The sequence below is a fragment of the Hyla sarda genome, chromosome 12 (genome assembly GCF_029499605.1).
Source record: "Hyla sarda isolate aHylSar1 chromosome 12, aHylSar1.hap1, whole genome shotgun sequence".
NCBI classification, from domain to species: domain Eukaryota; kingdom Metazoa; phylum Chordata; class Amphibia; order Anura; family Hylidae; genus Hyla; species Hyla sarda.
This window is the reverse complement of record NC_079200.1, coordinates 13,913,218-13,938,988: the sequence shown is the minus strand read 5'-3', so window position 1 is coordinate 13,938,988 and position 25,771 is coordinate 13,913,218. Positions and strand designations below refer to the sequence as shown.

The 25,771-nt window shown below is 40.8% G+C and overlaps 1 protein-coding gene across 5 annotated transcripts in view; it reads left to right on the top strand.

The window, feature by feature from the left end:
• CFAP97D1 (CFAP97 domain containing 1) overlaps positions 1–23,560 on the top strand; it is a 106,144-nt gene extending 82,584 nt beyond the window's left edge. For 3 of the 5 annotated variants that reach the window (XM_056548699.1, XM_056548696.1, XM_056548697.1), the window contains exon 6: positions 22,723–23,560. In XM_056548699.1, the coding sequence (XP_056404674.1) occupies positions 22,723–22,791 (69 nt within the window). In that variant the 3' untranslated portion in view covers positions 22,792–23,560. The remainder of the gene's footprint in view (positions 1–22,722) is intronic. The other 2 variants (XM_056548695.1, XM_056548698.1) reach the window with 2 other exon arrangements.
• The last annotated feature ends 2,211 nt before the right edge of the window (positions 23,561–25,771 follow it).

Sequence of the window (25,771 nt, the reverse complement as noted above, 5' to 3'; positions counted from 1 at the left end):
CATGAAAGAGAATATCTAAAAATTCCATTCCTATTCTGCCGCACTTGAACGTCAATTTGATGTTTAAATTATTCGTGTTTAATTCATTTATGAACATATCCAAGTCTTCCTGTGATCCCTTCCAGATCATGATGATATCGTCTATATATCTTGCCCATAGGTGGACCTTTTCAACCTGTGGGCAGGGGTGGGTCATAAAGATCTCTCTTTCCCATGCTCCCAGGAAGAGATTCGCATATGAGGGCGCACAAGCAGCCCCCATAGCGGTCCCTTGGGTTTGCAGATATAATGTTTGGCGGAAGAAGAAATAGTTGTGAGTGAGTACAAAAAGTAATAACTCAGTGATAAACTCACCCATTTGTGGATCCAAGTCTGACATGAGGAAAGAGGATCGGACTGCTTGTATGCCATCTTCATGACGTATGGAGGTATAGAGTGATTCAACATCACAGGTGACTATCATCATATCTTCATCCAGATGAATCCCTTCAAGACGCCTGAGAGCATCAGTTGTGTCTTTAAGGTAAGATGGAAGCACAACAACCATCTGTCGTAAAACATGATCGATTAGTTTACATATTTTTTCACACATGTTGTTTCGACCGGAGACTATCGGTCTCCCTGGTGGTGTAATGGGATTTTTATGAATTTTAGGCAGTAGGTAAAATGTAGCCACCGTGGGATTAGACACTTGTAGATACTCAACTTGTTTGTCGGTGATGACCCCTCTTGCTTGGGCTGTAGTCAAAATTGTTTTTAGTTCCATCTGAAATTTAGTGGTGGGATTGAAAGTTAGCCTGCGATAACAGTTGGGATCACGCAGTTGTTTCAATGCTTCCCTTTCATACATGGATGTTGGCCAAAGAACAATATTGCCACCCTTGTCTGACGGTTTGATGACTATATCAGGCAAAGATCTCAGTTCAACTATCGCCTGGCGTTGTTTAGGGGTACAGTTGCCGGTGATTTTATAAACTGGTATCTGTTCAATTTCCTTAGATACTACTTGAACAAATAGATCAACATTAGAGACAAGTGTAAAAGGGGGGAACTTACTTGATTTGGGGATGAGTGTTGGAGGAAACCAACCGTCATTTTGTGGGTTACTCTCTAGATGCAACTCCTCCAAAGTTTGTAAGGTAATGAGATCTTCCCTTGTATCGCAGATGGATGTAGATGTGGTATGATGAAAAAGTTTTTTGAAGACCAGTTTCCTTGCAAAGAGATGCAGGTCTTTGATGGTATCAAAGATGTCAATACTAGATGTTGGAGAAAAAGAGAGACCCAATTTGAGTACATCAAGTTGAGTATCAGTTAATGAGTGCTTGGAAAGATTAATTACCTTGAGTGTGGACTGATCTGAGTCCCGATGGTTGGGTCCGCGAAAGCGTCCTCGTCTGTCTGATCCGCCCTGATTGTCTTTCTTCCTTTTCTGAGATTGTGCCAAGTATCTCTGGGTGCTGGAAGATGACGAATCCGATTCCCCCCCATAGGAGGTGTTAGAAGAAATGGAGTGCGTTCTAGAGCGAGAGCTGTTATTGGTATTTGTGGCATATTTCCATTTATAAACCCTTTGGGTGTGGAAATCGGTCTGGTCACGTTGGAATTTCTTAGCTTTAGTTGATTGGATCTGTTTCTCCCAAATGTCATGTGCGTCCTCGAGTTCTTTTTTAAAAATATCCATATCAGATGTGCTAAGTTTATCCTGAATTTGTTTAGTCAGCTCTCCTATCTGAGCCGAAAGGGCTGATAAACTTTTATTATTGAGCTCAATAATAAGTTGTATGAAAGTACTGGAGCATTTGTTACTAACCTCCTCCCACTTCGCACAGAAGTCCTCATCTTGTCGTCCATATGTTGGAAATGTTTGAATACGAAGACCACGTGGTATAAAATTCTTAGTCAGATATTGTTCCAGCGTGGAACGATTCCACCATATCCTCATCCGTTTATGTAGCAGGTTACGTAATAGCGTTTTGTTAAGACGTAGGGAGTCCTGATCCGAACCTGTGTCTGCAGAGGATCTGGTGCCAAATAAATTCACTGCCTGGGTTTTCCAGGCAGCCTCACGGCTTGTGAAATCCATAAGTTAGGAAGATAGACCTGTATATCAAACACAGGAAAGATAAACACCTACATAGGAGACTATACCTCTAAGGGGTAAGTAATGTGCAAAATAGAAGCACCACCAAAAATACAGAAAAAATTATGCACAGATAAATAACTAAACAATAGATGAGAGAAAGTTAACAAAATCTTTATTGGAATATATCATTAATTAAAAGACAATAGCATAAATACAGAATAAAAACAAGGCACCAGAAAATACTGCAGATGGGTAGGTAAGGACTGGAACTAGGTATAAGAGGTACTGGTAATCGATATAAACGCGAGGTCGTAGGGCAATAAGAATATGAGTCAAGCAGGAAACGCACCAGATGGCTGCTAAACGCAAGCACAGGGGCAGGGAAAAAGTAGACACGAAGGATCAAACCCAGGGACCCGAGAGAACAAGTATGCCAGACCTTACCTACCAACCCCAACGATCGTTTCACCACTGAATGGCTTCCTCAGGGGGTGTGGCTATCCTACCTTCTCATTGGCCTTATATGCCGCATCATAGCCAATACCAACCCATCACATCAGGATTGACATCTATATCCCCAATCAATACATCTTAAAAAATAATAAGCCCGCCCATAGGATTAGGCTATGTCCAGTTTTACTTGTAGCAAATGACCGCCAGAACTACTATATCCGGGACGCCGTTGGCGTACTTCCGGTAAGGAGACGAGTCACGTGATCAGTGTGATCACGTGACCGGGCTTCAGACGCGCGTGCGCACGCGCACTGAGTACCATCGCAATCGGATGCGGTCATGTGGTACATCGACCACATGACCGGAATCCCAGGCGAGGGAGCGCAGGCGCAGATCGAATAAGCCGGCGCAAGCGAAAAAAGTGAAGAGAAAAAAGTGCGCAGGCGCAGAGAAGATGGGGGCAAGTGATGCGAAAGTGGGGGAAGTGAAGGAAGGGAGCAAGAGTGAATAAAAACGCAAGACACAGCAAACCACACGTGAACATAAGAGAAAAATAATAAATAGTGGCCCATTGAACCTAAAAAGAGATTGTGCAGTGAATGGGATAGATGTGAGTGAATGGCTACTGTCTAGACGGGATGAATAGATTAGTACATTTAATGGAATGATTCAATGATAAATAAATACATAATAAAATTGTATAATAATAAAGAAAATAGTTTAATAGAAAGGTATGTAAGAGTGTTAGTGGTGAGAATAGTGAAAAAATGTGATAGTAAATACATCAGTGAAACTAGGGTGAATGGTGAAGAGTGCAATAATAGACTGTGGACGGTGCAATAAATAATAGTGTAATAGTAAACTGTGGACAGTATAGTAATTAATAGTGCAATAATAGACTACGGACAGTGTAATAAATAATAGTGCAATAATGGACTGCAGACAGTGCAATAAATGATAGTGCAATTATAGACTGTGAACGGTGCAATAAATGATAGTGCAATAGTAGACTGTGGACAGTGCAATAATTAGTGTAATAATAGACTGTGGACAGTGCAATGCATAATAGTGTAATAATATGTGGACAGTGCAATGATGAATGGTGCAATAATAGACTGTGGACAGTGCCATAAAAAATAGTGCAATGGTAGACTGTGGACAGTGCAATAATTAATAGTGCAATGAAAGACTGTGGACAGTGCAATATAAAAAAAATATATATTCTTAAAAATATATCCATCTATATATATATAGCAAATAATAAATAATGGTTAAAATATTAAAACATACATTATAAGAGCAAGTAACAAGGGGAGAAATTGAAAATAAAAAAGGTCTGGCAGTACTTGGGTAAGCAGGCGGATTACTGGAAACATGGAGAATGGTATGTAGGGAAAAAGTAAAGTAGATGCAGGTCAGTGCAACAATCGATGATGCATAAATTGAGTGGCTAGACGGCTATATGGGCAATATAAGGTGCTAGTGCATATTGCATAATAGATAAATTCATAGAAGAAGGCTTGAGGGTGGCTCAAAAGCGCAGGAGATGACTCTGCAAGAAAGGAAACAAAAAAGAGAAAAAAGGGAAAAATAAGAACTAATATAAAACTTAGATTAAAACCAAGAATTAAAAATCTGTGAGAGCCTAACCTAGGACGGTCACAAAAAAGAGGACGGATCAAGGTGAAAAAATGATCTAACATCAAAGGACTCTACTACATATGGAGAACGGATGAGGGCAATGTGATCAAATCTACCTCATATGAGGCATGCCGGATGCAGTTAAGGAGTGGGGGGGTCACAGAAAAGGGGAGAAACTAAGTGAGTCATTAAGACCGAGGGGGTAGATGGTTTTTAACTTAAAAATCCAAAAAACCTCCCTTTGGGCCAATAATTTTTTCCAATTACCTCCACGTTGGCCAGGAAAGATTCGGTCAATACCTCGGAATTGGAGACCAGAAGGGTCGCAGGAGTGAAAAGACTTGAAGTGACGGGGTATTGTAGTCAATGCAGTTTCATCTTCTTCATTTTGAGCTGACCGGATGCCAAGGACGTGTTCACGAATCCTCTTCTTAAATTCCCTTGTGGTGAGACCTATGTAAATCAGACCACAAGGGCAGGTAGCATGATATATAACGCCAGCCGTATTGCATGAGATAGTATGAGTGATCTTGTATTCTCTAGTTTTTTTCGAGTCACAGAATTGTGTATCCGCCACTACATTGCAACATGCCACACATGAGCCACATGGTTTACATCCCCATTTTGGGCCACGTGCTCCAAATATTTTATGAGGTATCTTGCCCCCATAGTGGCTTTGAACTAGAGCATCTCTAAGATTAGGTGCTCTTTTATATGTAATGGACGGGTGTGGTTTCAGGTATAGTCTGAGAACAGGATCCACAGTAAGTATATCCCAATATTTCAACAGAATCTGGCGTATATGTCCTGCTTGTGAGTTGTATTTCGTGATAAATCTCACCTGGTTGTCGTCGATGCGTGCTCGTTTCTGTTGTAGTAGGGAGTCTCTATCCGAGTATTTGGCACGTTTGTATGCTCTCTTGATACATACTTCATCGTAGCCTCGTTCACGAAATCGTTGGCTGAGGTCCTTCGCCTGTATCTCAAATGCTTCCATGGATGAACAGATTCTGCGAGCCCGAAGGAACTGCCCAATAGGGATACTTCGAATCAATTTCATGGGATGTGAGGAGTTGGCATGTAGCAGTGCATTTGTAGATGTGGGTTTCCTGTATAGATTGGAATGTAAAAAGCCTTCGTCATCAACATGAAAGAGAATATCTAAAAATTCCATTCCTATTCTGCCGCACTTGAACGTCAATTTGATGTTTAAATTATTCGTGTTTAATTCATTTATGAACATATCCAAGTCTTCCTGTGATCCCTTCCAGATCATGATGATATCGTCTATATATCTTGCCCATAGGTGGACCTTTTCAACCTGTGGGCAGGGGTGGGTCATAAAGATCTCTCTTTCCCATGCTCCCAGGAAGAGATTCGCATATGAGGGCGCACAAGCAGCCCCCATAGCGGTCCCTTGGGTTTGCAGATATAATGTTTGGCGGAAGAAGAAATAGTTGTGAGTGAGTACAAAAAGTAATAACTCAGTGATAAACTCACCCATTTGTGGATCCAAGTCTGACATGAGGAAAGAGGATCGGACTGCTTGTATGCCATCTTCATGACGTATGGAGGTATAGAGTGATTCAACATCACAGGTGACTATCATCATATCTTCATCCAGATGAATCCCTTCAAGACGCCTGAGAGCATCAGTTGTGTCTTTAAGGTAAGATGGAAGCACAACAACCATCTGTCGTAAAACATGATCGATTAGTTTACATATTTTTTCACACATGTTGTTTCGACCGGAGACTATCGGTCTCCCTGGTGGTGTAATGGGATTTTTATGAATTTTAGGCAGTAGGTAAAATGTAGCCACCGTGGGATTAGACACTTGTAGATACTCAACTTGTTTGTCGGTGATGACCCCTCTTGCTTGGGCTGTAGTCAAAATTGTTTTTAGTTCCATCTGAAATTTAGTGGTGGGATTGAAAGTTAGCCTGCGATAACAGTTGGGATCACGCAGTTGTTTCAATGCTTCCCTTTCATACATGGATGTTGGCCAAAGAACAATATTGCCACCCTTGTCTGACGGTTTGATGACTATATCAGGCAAAGATCTCAGTTCAACTATCGCCTGGCGTTGTTTAGGGGTACAGTTGCCGGTGATTTTATAAACTGGTATCTGTTCAATTTCCTTAGATACTACTTGAACAAATAGATCAACATTAGAGACAAGTGTAAAAGGGGGGAACTTACTTGATTTGGGGATGAGTGTTGGAGGAAACCAACCGTCATTTTGTGGGTTACTCTCTAGATGCAACTCCTCCAAAGTTTGTAAGGTAATGAGATCTTCCCTTGTATCGCAGATGGATGTAGATGTGGTATGATGAAAAAGTTTTTTGAAGACCAGTTTCCTTGCAAAGAGATGCAGGTCTTTGATGGTATCAAAGATGTCAATACTAGATGTTGGAGAAAAAGAGAGACCCAATTTGAGTACATCAAGTTGAGTATCAGTTAATGAGTGCTTGGAAAGATTAATTACCTTGAGTGTGGACTGATCTGAGTCCCGATGGTTGGGTCCGCGAAAGCGTCCTCGTCTGTCTGATCCGCCCTGATTGTCTTTCTTCCTTTTCTGAGATTGTGCCAAGTATCTCTGGGTGCTGGAAGATGACGAATCCGATTCCCCCCCATAGGAGGTGTTAGAAGAAATGGAGTGCGTTCTAGAGCGAGAGCTGTTATTGGTATTTGTGGCATATTTCCATTTATAAACCCTTTGGGTGTGGAAATCGGTCTGGTCACGTTGGAATTTCTTAGCTTTAGTTGATTGGATCTGTTTCTCCCAAATGTCATGTGCGTCCTCGAGTTCTTTTTTAAAAATATCCATATCAGATGTGCTAAGTTTATCCTGAATTTGTTTAGTCAGCTCTCCTATCTGAGCCGAAAGGGCTGATAAACTTTTATTATTGAGCTCAATAATAAGTTGTATGAAAGTACTGGAGCATTTGTTACTAACCTCCTCCCACTTCGCACAGAAGTCCTCATCTTGTCGTCCATATGTTGGAAATGTTTGAATACGAAGACCACGTGGTATAAAATTCTTAGTCAGATATTGTTCCAGCGTGGAACGATTCCACCATATCCTCATCCGTTTATGTAGCAGGTTACGTAATAGCGTTTTGTTAAGACGTAGGGAGTCCTGATCCGAACCTGTGTCTGCAGAGGATCTGGTGCCAAATAAATTCACTGCCTGGGTTTTCCAGGCAGCCTCACGGCTTGTGAAATCCATAAGTTAGGAAGATAGACCTGTATATCAAACACAGGAAAGATAAACACCTACATAGGAGACTATACCTCTAAGGGGTAAGTAATGTGCAAAATAGAAGCACCACCAAAAATACAGAAAAAATTATGCACAGATAAATAACTAAACAATAGATGAGAGAAAGTTAACAAAATCTTTATTGGAATATATCATTAATTAAAAGACAATAGCATAAATACAGAATAAAAACAAGGCACCAGAAAATACTGCAGATGGGTAGGTAAGGACTGGAACTAGGTATAAGAGGTACTGGTAATCGATATAAACGCGAGGTCGTAGGGCAATAAGAATATGAGTCAAGCAGGAAACGCACCAGATGGCTGCTAAACGCAAGCACAGGGGCAGGGAAAAAGTAGACACGAAGGATCAAACCCAGGGACCCGAGAGAACAAGTATGCCAGACCTTACCTACCAACCCCAACGATCGTTTCACCACTGAATGGCTTCCTCAGGGGGTGTGGCTATCCTACCTTCTCATTGGCCTTATATGCCGCATCATAGCCAATACCAACCCATCACATCAGGATTGACATCTATATCCCCAATCAATACATCTTAAAAAATAATAAGCCCGCCCATAGGATTAGGCTATGTCCAGTTTTACTTGTAGCAAATGACCGCCAGAACTACTATATCCGGGACGCCGTTGGCGTACTTCCGGTAAGGAGACGAGTCACGTGATCAGTGTGATCACGTGACCGGGCTTCAGACGCGCGTGCGCACGCGCACTGAGTACCATCGCAATCGGATGCGGTCATGTGGTACATCGACCACATGACCGGAATCCCAGGCGAGGGAGCGCAGGCGCAGATCGAATAAGCCGGCGCAAGCGAAAAAAGTGAAGAGAAAAAAGTGCGCAGGCGCAGAGAAGATGGGGGCAAGTGATGCGAAAGTGGGGGAAGTGAAGGAAGGGAGCAAGAGTGAATAAAAACGCAAGACACAGCAAACCACACGTGAACATAAGAGAAAAATAATAAATAGTGGCCCATTGAACCTAAAAAGAGATTGTGCAGTGAATGGGATAGATGTGAGTGAATGGCTACTGTCTAGACGGGATGAATAGATTAGTACATTTAATGGAATGATTCAATGATAAATAAATACATAATAAAATTGTATAATAATAAAGAAAATAGTTTAATAGAAAGGTATGTAAGAGTGTTAGTGGTGAGAATAGTGAAAAAATGTGATAGTAAATACATCAGTGAAACTAGGGTGAATGGTGAAGAGTGCAATAATAGACTGTGGACGGTGCAATAAATAATAGTGTAATAGTAAACTGTGGACAGTATAGTAATTAATAGTGCAATAATAGACTACGGACAGTGTAATAAATAATAGTGCAATAATGGACTGCAGACAGTGCAATAAATGATAGTGCAATTATAGACTGTGAACGGTGCAATAAATGATAGTGCAATAGTAGACTGTGGACAGTGCAATAATTAGTGTAATAATAGACTGTGGACAGTGCAATGCATAATAGTGTAATAATATGTGGACAGTGCAATGATGAATGGTGCAATAATAGACTGTGGACAGTGCCATAAAAAATAGTGCAATGGTAGACTGTGGACAGTGCAATAATTAATAGTGCAATGAAAGACTGTGGACAGTGCAATATAAAAAAAATATATATTCTTAAAAATATATCCATCTATATATATATAGCAAATAATAAATAATGGTTAAAATATTAAAACATACATTATAAGAGCAAGTAACAAGGGGAGAAATTGAAAATAAAAAAGGTCTGGCAGTACTTGGGTAAGCAGGCGGATTACTGGAAACATGGAGAATGGTATGTAGGGAAAAAGTAAAGTAGATGCAGGTCAGTGCAACAATCGATGATGCATAAATTGAGTGGCTAGACGGCTATATGGGCAATATAAGGTGCTAGTGCATATTGCATAATAGATAAATTCATAGAAGAAGGCTTGAGGGTGGCTCAAAAGCGCAGGAGATGACTCTGCAAGAAAGGAAACAAAAAAGAGAAAAAAGGGAAAAATAAGAACTAATATAAAACTTAGATTAAAACCAAGAATTAAAAATCTGTGAGAGCCTAACCTAGGACGGTCACAAAAAAGAGGACGGATCAAGGTGAAAAAATGATCTAACATCAAAGGACTCTACTACATATGGAGAACGGATGAGGGCAATGTGATCAAATCTACCTCATATGAGGCATGCCGGATGCAGTTAAGGAGTGGGGGGGTCACAGAAAAGGGGAGAAACTAAGTGAGTCATTAAGACCGAGGGGGTAGATGGTTTTTAACTTAAAAATCCAAAAAACCTCCCTTTGGGCCAATAATTTTTTCCAATTACCTCCACGTTGGCCAGGAAAGATTCGGTCAATACCTCGGAATTGGAGACCAGAAGGGTCGCAGGAGTGAAAAGACTTGAAGTGACGGGGTATTGTAGTCAATGCAGTTTCATCTTCTTCATTTTGAGCTGACCGGATGCCAAGGACGTGTTCACGAATCCTCTTCTTAAATTCCCTTGTGGTGAGACCTATGTAAATCAGACCACAAGGGCAGGTAGCATGATATATAACGCCAGCCGTATTGCATGAGATAGTATGAGTGATCTTGTATTCTCTAGTTTTTTTCGAGTCACAGAATTGTGTATCCGCCACTACATTGCAACATGCCACACATGAGCCACATGGTTTACATCCCCATTTTGGGCCACGTGCTCCAAATATTTTATGAGGTATCTTGCCCCCATAGTGGCTTTGAACTAGAGCATCTCTAAGATTAGGTGCTCTTTTATATGTAATGGACGGGTGTGGTTTCAGGTATAGTCTGAGAACAGGATCCACAGTAAGTATATCCCAATATTTCAACAGAATCTGGCGTATATGTCCTGCTTGTGAGTTGTATTTCGTGATAAATCTCACCTGGTTGTCGTCGATGCGTGCTCGTTTCTGTTGTAGTAGGGAGTCTCTATCCGAGTATTTGGCACGTTTGTATGCTCTCTTGATACATACTTCATCGTAGCCTCGTTCACGAAATCGTTGGCTGAGGTCCTTCGCCTGTATCTCAAATGCTTCCATGGATGAACAGATTCTGCGAGCCCGAAGGAACTGCCCAATAGGGATACTTCGAATCAATTTCATGGGATGTGAGGAGTTGGCATGTAGCAGTGCATTTGTAGATGTGGGTTTCCTGTATAGATTGGAATGTAAAAAGCCTTCGTCATCAACATGAAAGAGAATATCTAAAAATTCCATTCCTATTCTGCCGCACTTGAACGTCAATTTGATGTTTAAATTATTCGTGTTTAATTCATTTATGAACATATCCAAGTCTTCCTGTGATCCCTTCCAGATCATGATGATATCGTCTATATATCTTGCCCATAGGTGGACCTTTTCAACCTGTGGGCAGGGGTGGGTCATAAAGATCTCTCTTTCCCATGCTCCCAGGAAGAGATTCGCATATGAGGGCGCACAAGCAGCCCCCATAGCGGTCCCTTGGGTTTGCAGATATAATGTTTGGCGGAAGAAGAAATAGTTGTGAGTGAGTACAAAAAGTAATAACTCAGTGATAAACTCACCCATTTGTGGATCCAAGTCTGACATGAGGAAAGAGGATCGGACTGCTTGTATGCCATCTTCATGACGTATGGAGGTATAGAGTGATTCAACATCACAGGTGACTATCATCATATCTTCATCCAGATGAATCCCTTCAAGACGCCTGAGAGCATCAGTTGTGTCTTTAAGGTAAGATGGAAGCACAACAACCATCTGTCGTAAAACATGATCGATTAGTTTACATATTTTTTCACACATGTTGTTTCGACCGGAGACTATCGGTCTCCCTGGTGGTGTAATGGGATTTTTATGAATTTTAGGCAGTAGGTAAAATGTAGCCACCGTGGGATTAGACACTTGTAGATACTCAACTTGTTTGTCGGTGATGACCCCTCTTGCTTGGGCTGTAGTCAAAATTGTTTTTAGTTCCATCTGAAATTTAGTGGTGGGATTGAAAGTTAGCCTGCGATAACAGTTGGGATCACGCAGTTGTTTCAATGCTTCCCTTTCATACATGGATGTTGGCCAAAGAACAATATTGCCACCCTTGTCTGACGGTTTGATGACTATATCAGGCAAAGATCTCAGTTCAACTATCGCCTGGCGTTGTTTAGGGGTACAGTTGCCGGTGATTTTATAAACTGGTATCTGTTCAATTTCCTTAGATACTACTTGAACAAATAGATCAACATTAGAGACAAGTGTAAAAGGGGGGAACTTACTTGATTTGGGGATGAGTGTTGGAGGAAACCAACCGTCATTTTGTGGGTTACTCTCTAGATGCAACTCCTCCAAAGTTTGTAAGGTAATGAGATCTTCCCTTGTATCGCAGATGGATGTAGATGTGGTATGATGAAAAAGTTTTTTGAAGACCAGTTTCCTTGCAAAGAGATGCAGGTCTTTGATGGTATCAAAGATGTCAATACTAGATGTTGGAGAAAAAGAGAGACCCAATTTGAGTACATCAAGTTGAGTATCAGTTAATGAGTGCTTGGAAAGATTAATTACCTTGAGTGTGGACTGATCTGAGTCCCGATGGTTGGGTCCGCGAAAGCGTCCTCGTCTGTCTGATCCGCCCTGATTGTCTTTCTTCCTTTTCTGAGATTGTGCCAAGTATCTCTGGGTGCTGGAAGATGACGAATCCGATTCCCCCCCATAGGAGGTGTTAGAAGAAATGGAGTGCGTTCTAGAGCGAGAGCTGTTATTGGTATTTGTGGCATATTTCCATTTATAAACCCTTTGGGTGTGGAAATCGGTCTGGTCACGTTGGAATTTCTTAGCTTTAGTTGATTGGATCTGTTTCTCCCAAATGTCATGTGCGTCCTCGAGTTCTTTTTTAAAAATATCCATATCAGATGTGCTAAGTTTATCCTGAATTTGTTTAGTCAGCTCTCCTATCTGAGCCGAAAGGGCTGATAAACTTTTATTATTGAGCTCAATAATAAGTTGTATGAAAGTACTGGAGCATTTGTTACTAACCTCCTCCCACTTCGCACAGAAGTCCTCATCTTGTCGTCCATATGTTGGAAATGTTTGAATACGAAGACCACGTGGTATAAAATTCTTAGTCAGATATTGTTCCAGCGTGGAACGATTCCACCATATCCTCATCCGTTTATGTAGCAGGTTACGTAATAGCGTTTTGTTAAGACGTAGGGAGTCCTGATCCGAACCTGTGTCTGCAGAGGATCTGGTGCCAAATAAATTCACTGCCTGGGTTTTCCAGGCAGCCTCACGGCTTGTGAAATCCATAAGTTAGGAAGATAGACCTGTATATCAAACACAGGAAAGATAAACACCTACATAGGAGACTATACCTCTAAGGGGTAAGTAATGTGCAAAATAGAAGCACCACCAAAAATACAGAAAAAATTATGCACAGATAAATAACTAAACAATAGATGAGAGAAAGTTAACAAAATCTTTATTGGAATATATCATTAATTAAAAGACAATAGCATAAATACAGAATAAAAACAAGGCACCAGAAAATACTGCAGATGGGTAGGTAAGGACTGGAACTAGGTATAAGAGGTACTGGTAATCGATATAAACGCGAGGTCGTAGGGCAATAAGAATATGAGTCAAGCAGGAAACGCACCAGATGGCTGCTAAACGCAAGCACAGGGGCAGGGAAAAAGTAGACACGAAGGATCAAACCCAGGGACCCGAGAGAACAAGTATGCCAGACCTTACCTACCAACCCCAACGATCGTTTCACCACTGAATGGCTTCCTCAGGGGGTGTGGCTATCCTACCTTCTCATTGGCCTTATATGCCGCATCATAGCCAATACCAACCCATCACATCAGGATTGACATCTATATCCCCAATCAATACATCTTAAAAAATAATAAGCCCGCCCATAGGATTAGGCTATGTCCAGTTTTACTTGTAGCAAATGACCGCCAGAACTACTATATCCGGGACGCCGTTGGCGTACTTCCGGTAAGGAGACGAGTCACGTGATCAGTGTGATCACGTGACCGGGCTTCAGACGCGCGTGCGCACGCGCACTGAGTACCATCGCAATCGGATGCGGTCATGTGGTACATCGACCACATGACCGGAATCCCAGGCGAGGGAGCGCAGGCGCAGATCGAATAAGCCGGCGCAAGCGAAAAAAGTGAAGAGAAAAAAGTGCGCAGGCGCAGAGAAGATGGGGGCAAGTGATGCGAAAGTGGGGGAAGTGAAGGAAGGGAGCAAGAGTGAATAAAAACGCAAGACACAGCAAACCACACGTGAACATAAGAGAAAAATAATAAATAGTGGCCCATTGAACCTAAAAAGAGATTGTGCAGTGAATGGGATAGATGTGAGTGAATGGCTACTGTCTAGACGGGATGAATAGATTAGTACATTTAATGGAATGATTCAATGATAAATAAATACATAATAAAATTGTATAATAATAAAGAAAATAGTTTAATAGAAAGGTATGTAAGAGTGTTAGTGGTGAGAATAGTGAAAAAATGTGATAGTAAATACATCAGTGAAACTAGGGTGAATGGTGAAGAGTGCAATAATAGACTGTGGACGGTGCAATAAATAATAGTGTAATAGTAAACTGTGGACAGTATAGTAATTAATAGTGCAATAATAGACTACGGACAGTGTAATAAATAATAGTGCAATAATGGACTGCAGACAGTGCAATAAATGATAGTGCAATTATAGACTGTGAACGGTGCAATAAATGATAGTGCAATAGTAGACTGTGGACAGTGCAATAATTAGTGTAATAATAGACTGTGGACAGTGCAATGCATAATAGTGTAATAATATGTGGACAGTGCAATGATGAATGGTGCAATAATAGACTGTGGACAGTGCCATAAAAAATAGTGCAATGGTAGACTGTGGACAGTGCAATAATTAATAGTGCAATGAAAGACTGTGGACAGTGCAATATAAAAAAAATATATATTCTTAAAAATATATCCATCTATATATATATAGCAAATAATAAATAATGGTTAAAATATTAAAACATACATTATAAGAGCAAGTAACAAGGGGAGAAATTGAAAATAAAAAAGGTCTGGCAGTACTTGGGTAAGCAGGCGGATTACTGGAAACATGGAGAATGGTATGTAGGGAAAAAGTAAAGTAGATGCAGGTCAGTGCAACAATCGATGATGCATAAATTGAGTGGCTAGACGGCTATATGGGCAATATAAGGTGCTAGTGCATATTGCATAATAGATAAATTCATAGAAGAAGGCTTGAGGGTGGCTCAAAAGCGCAGGAGATGACTCTGCAAGAAAGGAAACAAAAAAGAGAAAAAAGGGAAAAATAAGAACTAATATAAAACTTAGATTAAAACCAAGAATTAAAAATCTGTGAGAGCCTAACCTAGGACGGTCACAAAAAAGAGGACGGATCAAGGTGAAAAAATGATCTAACATCAAAGGACTCTACTACATATGGAGAACGGATGAGGGCAATGTGATCAAATCTACCTCATATGAGGCATGCCGGATGCAGTTAAGGAGTGGGGGGTCACAGAAAAGGGGAGAAACTAAGTGAGTCATTAAGACCGAGGGGGTAGATGGTTTTTAACTTAAAAATCCAAAAAACCTCCCTTTGGGCCAATAATTTTTTCCAATTACCTCCACGTTGGCCAGGAAAGATTCGGTCAATACCTCGGAATTGGAGACCAGAAGGGTCGCAGGAGTGAAAAGACTTGAAGTGACGGGGTATTGTAGTCAATGCAGTTTCATCTTCTTCATTTTGAGCTGACCGGATGCCAAGGACGTGTTCACGAATCCTCTTCTTAAATTTTCTGGTGCCTTGTTTTTATTCTGTATTTATGCTATTGTCTTTTAATTAATGATATATTCCAATAAAGATTTTGTTAACTTTCTCTCATCTATTGTTTAGTTATTTATCTGTGCATAATTTTTTCTGTATTTTTGGTGGTGCATCTTTACAGAACATCTTTGGTCTGAAAGTGATGCTCTCAAGGTCTATAGAGTAGTGTGAGCTTGGCAAGCGGGATCGGAGTGCATTTATGTGTCTGTCTACAACAGTGGACAATCTGTAGACAATGGCCCTCATTTACTATTCTAAACCAGACTTGTTTAGTCAGGTTTTTTTTACGCATCTTTGTCTGTGACCTGTCGCAGACATCGTGCGCCAGTCTGCGACACAATGCGACATTTTTTCCCGACGGACTCGATGTGGATTCTCCCAAACCCAAAAAAGGGGCGTAACCCGACATTTCTGAGCTTTCCCACGTATTTATAAAGCTTTCCAACCCGAATATGTTGAATTGTTGTGGATTTTTTCCCGACATCTCAGAGGAGATGGAAACCAAAACCAACAAAACCTACATGCGACAAACAGGATGCGACATAATAATAAATACCAGGGGAAAAAAGCAATCGGGTAAGAAAGCAACATAGACTTACAACCCGATTTTCTAAGTAAATGAGGGCCAATCTGTTCTATACTCCGGTAGGACACCATTCTAATACCACACTCATCCCTCCCATAGGTGATCCCCCCACTATGGATTTCTCTGTTTCACATAATGCCACTATTTTTTTTAAGAGCTACCGACCAACATAATCAAACAGCCCACATTCCCCCCTCTATTGGAGTCACCATCAGTAGAGACGGTTTACATCGCCCCCTGCTTGAGCACAAAAAGAAAACTTAGCGGCGAAGAGGATGCAGAGGAGGAAGAAAGAGGGAAAAGACAAAACCGAAATCCAGCGATTCAGACACTGATAAAAAATTTTCATCTATCATCCTATGTCTTAAACGACATAGAGACCAAACTACTTCAGAGAGGACTCTCATTTTGTCCAACTAATAGTGCTGACAGTTTTGAACTCTTTTTGGACCTTAATAAATATATAAAGAAACTTACAGTGAAGAGATTCTTTAGCATGAAGGATCTGGAGGGAGTAAAATCTAATTACAAATCAGAGAGTGCTGATACGCATCTGCCCCCAGTATTACACACAGATTTAAGACCATTATCTAATTTTTATCCACAACATTCTAAGGGCAACTTTATTACGACCTTCTCTAGCTTAGTATCACATGATCTGGAGGAGCTTACTAGGTCCAAACACACCCACCGAAACAATCTCACGAAGAATGAGTTGGAAGCCATGAAAAATCTAGTGAACAACCAAGATCTGGTATTTTGTTCGGCGGACAAAGGAGGAGGAATTGTGGTTTTAGATGGCAGTGATTATATTAATGAAGCAAACCGTCTCCTCTCAGATATTCATTTTCATTAAAAAAACTATCTTTTAACCCTACCGCTCAATATATACTAGAATTAAAAACTCAGAAGCGGACTCAGAAGCGGAGTTTTAAACAAAAAGGAACATGATTATATTTTAGAAACAGAACCAGCTTTACCTATTTTTTACTTTTTACCAAAGGTACATAAAAATATAGAAAAACCTCCTGGGTGCCCGATTGTTTCAGGCATCAATTCGGTCTCTGCTAACTTATCCCACTACCTAGATAAATTATTACAAAAATATGTTTTTAACTTAAAATCACATCTTAAAGACTACAGATTTTATCACATCTATCCTCGAGGCCAATTGGTCATCCAACTATCTACTAGTGACCATGGGCATTTCCTCTCTTTATACAGTTATTAACCATGATCAAGGTATTGAAGCTGTGGCACACTTCTTACAAGAAGACTTAAACATGCCTCAAGTTCAACAGGATTTTATTGTTAAAGGTTTGAGGTATATTTTAATGCATAATTATTTTGATTTCCAGGGGCAAATTTATTCCCAACATACTGGGACCGCAATGGGCTCCAAAGTAGCGCCCAGCTTTGCAAACTTGTTTGTGGGTTTATTTGAAGAACAGTTGATTTATCCCCACGTTTTATTTAAGCATTGCACTTTCTATAAACGTTTTATTGATGATATATTTTTTGTCTGGCAAGGACCTCAGGATCTTTTAAATGAATTTTTAAGCTCTATTAATGACAATTCTTTTGGCCTTCAATTCACACAATCTATTGTTACTAATGATGCTGAATTACTGGATGTAGTTGTTTTTGTGGATGAGAGTGGCCGTCTCAATACAAAAAACATTTTTTTTAAAGTGGACAGTAACAGTTACTTGGATTTTTCCAGCGCCCACTATAAGAAGTGGCTAACAAATGTCCCGTTTGGGCAATTCAAACGCATAAGACGTAACTGTACAACTTCCTGTGATTTTAGTGAGCAAAGTAAGATTCTCAAAACTAGATTTAAAGCCAAGAAGTACCCCAAGGTACTAGTAGATTCAGCTTATGAGAGAGCTAACAAACTGTCACAAACAGAATGTTTGATAAAAACTGAACGCAGAAATAACACCGCAAATGAAAAATGGTCTCTCAATTTCATTACAACTTTTACTAAAGAACACAAAGAAATCAAGAACATCATACATAAACATTGGACCATTCTCCGAACCGATCCATAGCTACAAGATATACAGTGATCCCTCGACTTAAAATGGCCTCAACATACAATTGTTTCAACATACAATGGTCTTTTCTGGACCATCGTAACTTGAAACCAGACTCAACATACAATGGACAGACAGTCAGTATCTGTGAAACGTGTCACAACTATAGGAACCGACCAATCAGAATGGGCATTCACTGGTAAATCACCTGTATTACTGAACTGCATGCACCGACTGGCTGTCTGGTAGCGACCCCTGCAGTACAGGGAGGAACTACAAGTTCTGTACTACTCCTTACCTGTGCCAGGGTTAGCTGCTCCTTTTGGACACCAAGTAAGGGCGGCTCCATTTGGGAGACTGTGTGTACTGTATAGGACCCTGAAGAAGCTCCTGTCCTCTACATAAACCATTGTTTCCCAACCAGGGTGCCTCCAGCTGTTGCAAAACTACAACTCCCAGCATGCCCGGACAGCCGTTGGCTGTCCGGGCATGCTGAGAGTTGTAGTTTTGCAACAGATGGAGGCACCCTGATTGGGAAACACTGATATAGACAGTGATTACAACCCCCAGCAGATCTTTATTACTTTTATATATAAGGATTTGCTTTATCTGTATTAGTTATCTACTTATTTTTCTTTATTCCTCACTTTTTCCTATTTTTGGATGACATTTTGGGGCTTCAGAACCAATTACCAGGTTTCCATAGAGTTCTGGTCTCAACATACAATGGTTTCAACATACAATGGTCGTCCTGGAACCAATTAACATTGTAACTTGAGGGACCACTGTACTTCCCTTCAAACCAGCAATTACGTTTCGAAGAGGAAGAACGCTTCGTAATATCATTGCTCCGAACAAACTCAAAAAGTTTCTGTCCTCTACGGGAGCCTATAAATGCTCCTCCGCTAGATGTAAAAGTTGTTCTATAATTAATAACAAATGGAAGCAATTCTCATCAAAAAGTACAGGGGAAACATTTAGTATAACATCTTTTATGAACTGCTCCTCCAAATATGTTATATATCTTCTTGAATGTCCATGCGGACTTCAATATGTGGACCGATCCACCAGATGCCTAAGAGAAAGGATAAATAAGCACAGAAGCAACACTGCAAATGGCTTCCTTTTACACAGCGTCTCTAGGCACTAGTGTTGCTCGCGAATATTCGCAAATCGAATTTTATTTGCGAATTCGCGAATATTTGCGAATATAGCTCTATATATTCGTAATTACGAATATTCGTTTATTTTTTTAGTTTTTTTTTCACAGTACACATCCCAGTGATCACCCCTCTCTGCTTCCAGCTTGTGTGGTGTAAAGAAGGCTGTAATACTACTGTGTGATACCGGTGTGCTAATTTTCGCATATGCGAAAGTTTGCATATGCTAATTTTCGCATTTGCGAATTTTCGCTTATGCTAATTTTTGTATATGCTAATTGCCGCATATGTAAATTTTCGCATACGCGAATTGTCGCATATGCGAAAATATTGCGAATATTCGCGAATATATTACGAATATTCGTCCATATATTCGCGAATATTCGCGAATTCGAATATGGCCTATGCCGCTCAACACTACTAGGCACCACCAGAACTTTGAATGCATTCGTCTGACCCCTATTGAGAGGATATCCACGGATGATTACCAAAGATATTCTACACTCTTTTTGGATATACAAACTTCATACATTAGTACCGGCAGGTCTAAATGAGATGATTGAGTGTAACTTCTAAGTGGAGTCCCCCTTTTTATACACTCCATTTATTTATACTTATTTTTTCATCTTTTTATCCCATTAACTTGTTGGCTTTATAATCTCTCATAGACCTGTATTTTAGAACTTTCCTTTATCTATGGACTGGCTTACTATATTAGATATTTATTTAGATATTTTATTATATAATTATATTTATTTATTTATCTATTGTACTATTTTTATATTACCCCTTTTAATTCATTATGCTTGTTTTATTCATAGTCTCTTGTTACATAGTTACATAGTTAGTACGGTCGAAAAAAGACATATGTCCATCAAGTTCAACCAGGGAATTAAGGGGTAGGGGTGTGGCGCGATATTGGGGAAGGGATGGGATTTTATATTTCTTCATAAGCATTAATGTTATTTTGTTCCATGAATGTATCTAATCCTGTTTTAAAGCTGTTAATTGTTCCTGCTGTGACCAGTTCCTGAGGTAGACCGTTCCATAAATTCACAGTCCTCACGGTAAAGAAGGCGTGTCGCCCCTTGAGACTAAACTTTTTCTTCTCCAGACGGAGGGAGTGCCCCCTCGTCCTTTGGGGGGGGTTTAACCTGGAACAGTTTTTCTCCATATTTTTTGTATGGGCCATTTATATACTTATATACGTTTATCATATCCCCCCTTAAACGTCTCTTCTCAAGACTAAACAATTGTAACTCCTTTAATCGCTCCTCATAGCTAAGATGTTCCATGCCCCATATTAGTTTAGTCGCGCGTCTCTGCACCCTTTCCAACTCCGCAGTGTCCCTTTTATGGACAGGCGACCAAAACTGACCAGCATATTCCAGGTGAGGCCGTACCAATGCTTTATAAAGGGGGAGTATTATGTCTCTGTCCCTTGAGTCCATGCCTCTTTTGATACATGACAATATCCTGCCGGTGTGTATCCTTGGATTCATGGATTTGCTCGCTACTTGCATTCCCCTATTTATTTATTTATTTATGATTTATACATTTTTATTTAGCCTTTATACCCATATAGTTCCTTTACTACTATATGCATCTATACAGGTTTTATCCATCTATCTAGTCCTTGTTATGTCCTTCCCCATCCAAATCACTTTTATCACCTGTATTGTTTGCACTCCCCTTGGTGCGGTCTAAGATATAGCCACTCGTTCTAGTATACGTACTGGCCGTGCTATCTAATGTTAACATTCTTGACAGCTCCCGGGAAGAAGACACACCCCCTGCTTCCCTATTGACACTGTTCACTGCACTAACTACGCGTCCTTAAAGGGTACCTTTCATCAAAAAAACTTTTGATATATTATAGTTTCATGTATGCAGAATAACTTTCCAATTGCATGTTATTAAAAAATATGCTTCTTTCTATTTAATTTTCCACTTTGAAAAAATGACCACTAGAGGTCTCCCTACCAGTCCTTTTTTATAGATTTCAGACTCATGCAGGAGTCCTAAATCTCAGACTGCAGCCGGGACACAGGCAAACTCCCTGGCAGGGAGCAGTGCTGAGTTTGTCTGTGTCCCGGCTGCAGTCTGAGATTTAGGACTCCTTCATGAGTTTGAAATCTATAAAAAAAAAGGACTGGTAGGGAGACCCCTAGTGGTCATTTTTTCAAAGTGGAAAATTAAATAGAAAGAAGCATATTTTTTAATAACATGCTATTGGAAAGTTATTCTGCATACATTAATCTATAATATATCAAAAGGTTTTTTTTGATGAAATGTACCCTTTAACGACGCTAACGCATGCGTGCTAACAAAGCCACACCACGGCAGCGGTCGGAGTCTGGACTCGCCCCTAGCTGCCTGATTGGTGCCGCCAAACACCCTAACAACGAGTCCATAGTAACGCTATCGCATGCGCTGCTATGGACCTCAGAGCTACACGCAATCTTGCTGTGTAACTTCCGGATTGCCGAGCGCTCTGCCTAGCAACGCGTCCTTAGTGACTCCTGCGGGCACAGCGCTCGTCAATGGGAGGTCTCATACTAAAACGCTTTCCCCTCTTGTAGTATTAACATTACTGAAGGATGCAATTAAAGTTTAGCCAGATATTATATTGTGGTTCTATAGAAATATGTTTTTTTTGTATATATATATATTGTTTATTAATGTTTTGTTTACATTATCTATGACGGCCCACATCTGGGCCACGCCCCCTTTACTGTTTGGCGCCAATTTTGGTGCATATAAAACACACTTACTGTTCTCACCTTTGTGTATGCCTGATCTGAGGAAGAGGGGTATCCCCTCGAAACGCGTCATCACTGTTTTTCGTTTTTATATGTAATAAAGACTACTGTGTTCATCTATACCTGTAGTAATTTGGCCTTTACCCCCACTGGAAACTAAGTTGGCAGCGCCTGGATTCCATAGGTCTTTTTTCCGTTCCTGTTCATAGATGTCTACAACAGTGGTCTCAAACTGAGGCCCTCCAGATGTTGCAAAACTTCAACTCCCAGCATGCCCGGACAGCCAGCGGCTGTCCGGGCATACTGGGAGTTGAAGTTTTGCAACATCCGGAGGGCCACAGTTTGAGACCACTTGTAAGGGATGAGATGAGAGGGAAGCCTTGATTTACCTTTCGGGTACAGTGTGAATTCTTTGGAGAAGGCAGGCAGGGTTTTGGCTGTCCAGTTATGCTAGGAGTTGAAGTTTGCAACATCTGGAGGGCCACAGTTTGAGACCACTGGTAAGGGATGAGATGAGAGGGAAGCCTTGATTTACCTTTCGGGTACAGTGTGAATCCTTTGGAGAAGGCAGGCAGGGTTTCGGCTGTCCAGTTATGCTAGGAGTTGAAGTTTGCAACATCCGGAGGGCCACAGTTTGAGACCGCTTGTAAGGGATGAGTTGAGAGGGAAGCCTTGATTTACCTTTCAGGGACAGTGTGGATCCTTTGGAGAAGGCAGACAGGGTTTTGGCTGTCCAGGCAACATCTGGAGGGCCACAGTTTGAGACCACTGCTCTACAACAACAGCTACAATGTTACCATATAGTTACTTGTACTAGTTGCATTTATAGGTTTCATTCCATGTACATTTATACTGTTTTATCTTTTTACACCCAGGACAAACCCAGTGGCCTGATATCCAGCTCTTACATCGCCGATACTTCCAGGAGCCAAAACTCTCCATGAATGAAATAAAATGAACAGCATGGAAAATAATGTCGTAGAGAATTCTTAGTTTTATTTATTTATTTTATTTATTCTTATTTAGATGTAAACACCTTAAAGGAGTACTCTAGGATGTAAAAACGTATCCCTATCCTAAATATAGGGGATATGTTTCAGATCGCGGAGGGTCCTACTGCTGGGACCCCCTGCAATCTCCCGTACGGGGCCCTGACTCTGCTTCCTAATAGCGCGTGTTGACCACCACATGAAGCGGCGGCCAATGCGCCCCCTCAATACACCGGTACGGCAGAGCCGGAGATTGCCGAATGCAGCTCTCCGGCTTTCCCATAGAGTTGCATTGAGGGGGAGTGTCAGCCGCTGCTTTGTGTGGTGGTTGGACACGCCCCCTTCCTGCAGACTGCTGGGGCCCCGGACAGGAGATCGCGGTGCGGGGGTCCCAGCGGGCAGACCCCCTGCGATCTGACACTTATCACCTATCCTTAGGATAGGGGATGTTTCTATATACCGGAACACTCCTTTAATGTGAGACGTATAACACAGTCTACCAGTAAATGTGTCTTTGTAAATTTATACCGTCTTATAATAGTAAAACATACATAACAGTAATGTCGAGATAAAAATGTCCGTAAAATTTACTTAACAAGATGGCCACCAGCTGCTCCTGAGATACAGACTCCCTTACACATTTGCTTCCTGGCATTAAAGGGGTACTCCGGTGGAAAACTTTTTTTTTTATTTTTTTTATTTTTTTTTAAATCAACTGGTGCCAGAAAGTTAAACAGATTTGTAATTTACTTTTATTAAAAAAATCTTAATCCTTCCAGTACTTATTAGCTGCTGAATACTGCAGAGGAAATTCTTTTCTTTTTGGAACACAGAGCTCTCTGCTGACATCACGAGCACAGTGCTCTCTGCTGACATCACGAGCACAGTGCTCTCTGCTGACATCTCTGTCCATTTTAAGAACTGTCCAGAGTAGCAGAAAATCCCCATAGCAAACCTATCCTACTCTGGCCAGTTCCTAAAATGGACAGAGATGTCATCAGAGAGCACTGTGCTCGTAATTCAGCAAAGAGCTGAAGAAAATAATTTCCTCTGTAGTATTCAGCAGCTAATAAGTACTGGAAGGATTAAGATTTGTTTTTAATGGAAGTGATTTACAAATCTGTTTAACTTTCTGGCACCAGTTGATTTAAAAAAAAATATATATGTTAAAGTACCCCTTTAACATTCTGTAAATATAATAAGTGATGCTGAGCCACATTAAGTATTGAATAGTCTATGGAATACAATATTTTAGACTTTATTAACGTGATCTAAAGGAAATGTCTTTGTGAAAAACGCCAAGTGTCCGTAATGTCGTATCGGTGCGATGTCCAAGTCTGACTATAGCGTCACCATCCGGACCTTGGAGCCAGAACAGAAGAACAGAAGTCGAAGAGCAGAACCGTCAAGACTCCTTGGGGGGCATTTACGAATATTGGCTTTGGAATGTGGTTTTTTCACTCCTTTTTGGATTTTTTTTTAACTCACTGCACCAAATGTACAAAAAGGCGCTATAAATTTGGTGCAATTTCAAAAATGACATATGTGTGAATTTACCCACCTTAGGGTACGTTCACACAAGCGGATCCCCAGCGCGTATTACTCTGCGGATCCGCCGCTGAAAGACCTCTATATGCTGCCTTTACAGGTGCCTGTTGGAGCGACAATACGCTGCTAGGAGCAGACACACTGAGATGTGAGAGTTGCTGTGCGCACGCGCTGTATACTCGCTCATCGCGGCAGCTCTCGGCCTAGCTCATAGAGCAGGGGGAGCGGCCACGATGTGTGCAAGTACACCGCGCATGCGCAGCGACTCGCACATCGCTTCAGTGTGTTTGCTTGTTACAAAACAGGCACCTGTAAAGGCAGCATACAGCGGTCCTTCAGCGGCGGATCCGCAACGTAATACGCGCTGGGGATCCGCTCGTGTGAACGTACCTTTAGGTGATTCCTTGTGTGTTAAACTTAATTGTACCAAATATCCAGACTTTTAAACATGTCCATCCTGACCATATTAAAAAATGTTTCCAAATTTTAAAATAAATGTATTTTTTTTTAAGTTTTTTTTGTATTTTTTTATAGGAAATATATATTTCAATAACAAGGTGGTCTGCTTATATTAATGAGTAATTAAAAAAAAAAATTGTAATGTGTGTTTTCTATGCCACTTTTTTTTATGGAGGTGATTTGCGCCTTTTTTTAAAGGGTTTGCGCCAAATTATGTGCCTTTTTAAGAAGTCGCATTTTCATAAATTCCTGACCACTGTAGAAACCCGACAGAAAACACACGTACTGCCGCCAAGGAAAGGAATGTGCGTAAATGAAAAGGCGCAACAAAAGGAGAAAAAAACGCACTGCGCCAAATTATATACCCCCCCCCCTTGTGCCTCCATATAGGTATAGGTGTTTATTTCTCCTGATTTACTAAGAGTGTTTTGTAGGTTTCTTTGTGGGTTTTATTTCCCTACAATTTTTTTTCCACTGTATTTACTAAGGTTTCCTACATTTTCCACTTTCCCTACATTTTCTTTTTTTACACATGTTCTGATCTGTCGGGTTTTCCTCTGCTCAAATCCACCACATTTTACGAGGAAACCTTAGGAAATATGTTGGGTTTATGTGAAAATGTCGGGGACACACCCCTTTTTGATAAGCACACCCTTTTCCAGACAGCCACTCCCCTTTTCGGGTTTTCTCAGTAAAATGGAGAGTTGATCGGGGTTTTTTTTTTCAATACTGGCGCAGACAGAATTTCTTGGGCGCAGTGCGCCGGAATCTGGCGCACAACCTGACAAAACGTGTTGGGTTTACAATAGTAAATCAGGGTCATTGTTTTGTTATATTGTTTTGTATCTACCTGTTCGTTCACATCATTGATCTCCTTTTCGTGGACCTCGAGTCTGAGATGCTTTTTTTCGGTCACCAGACTCAACCC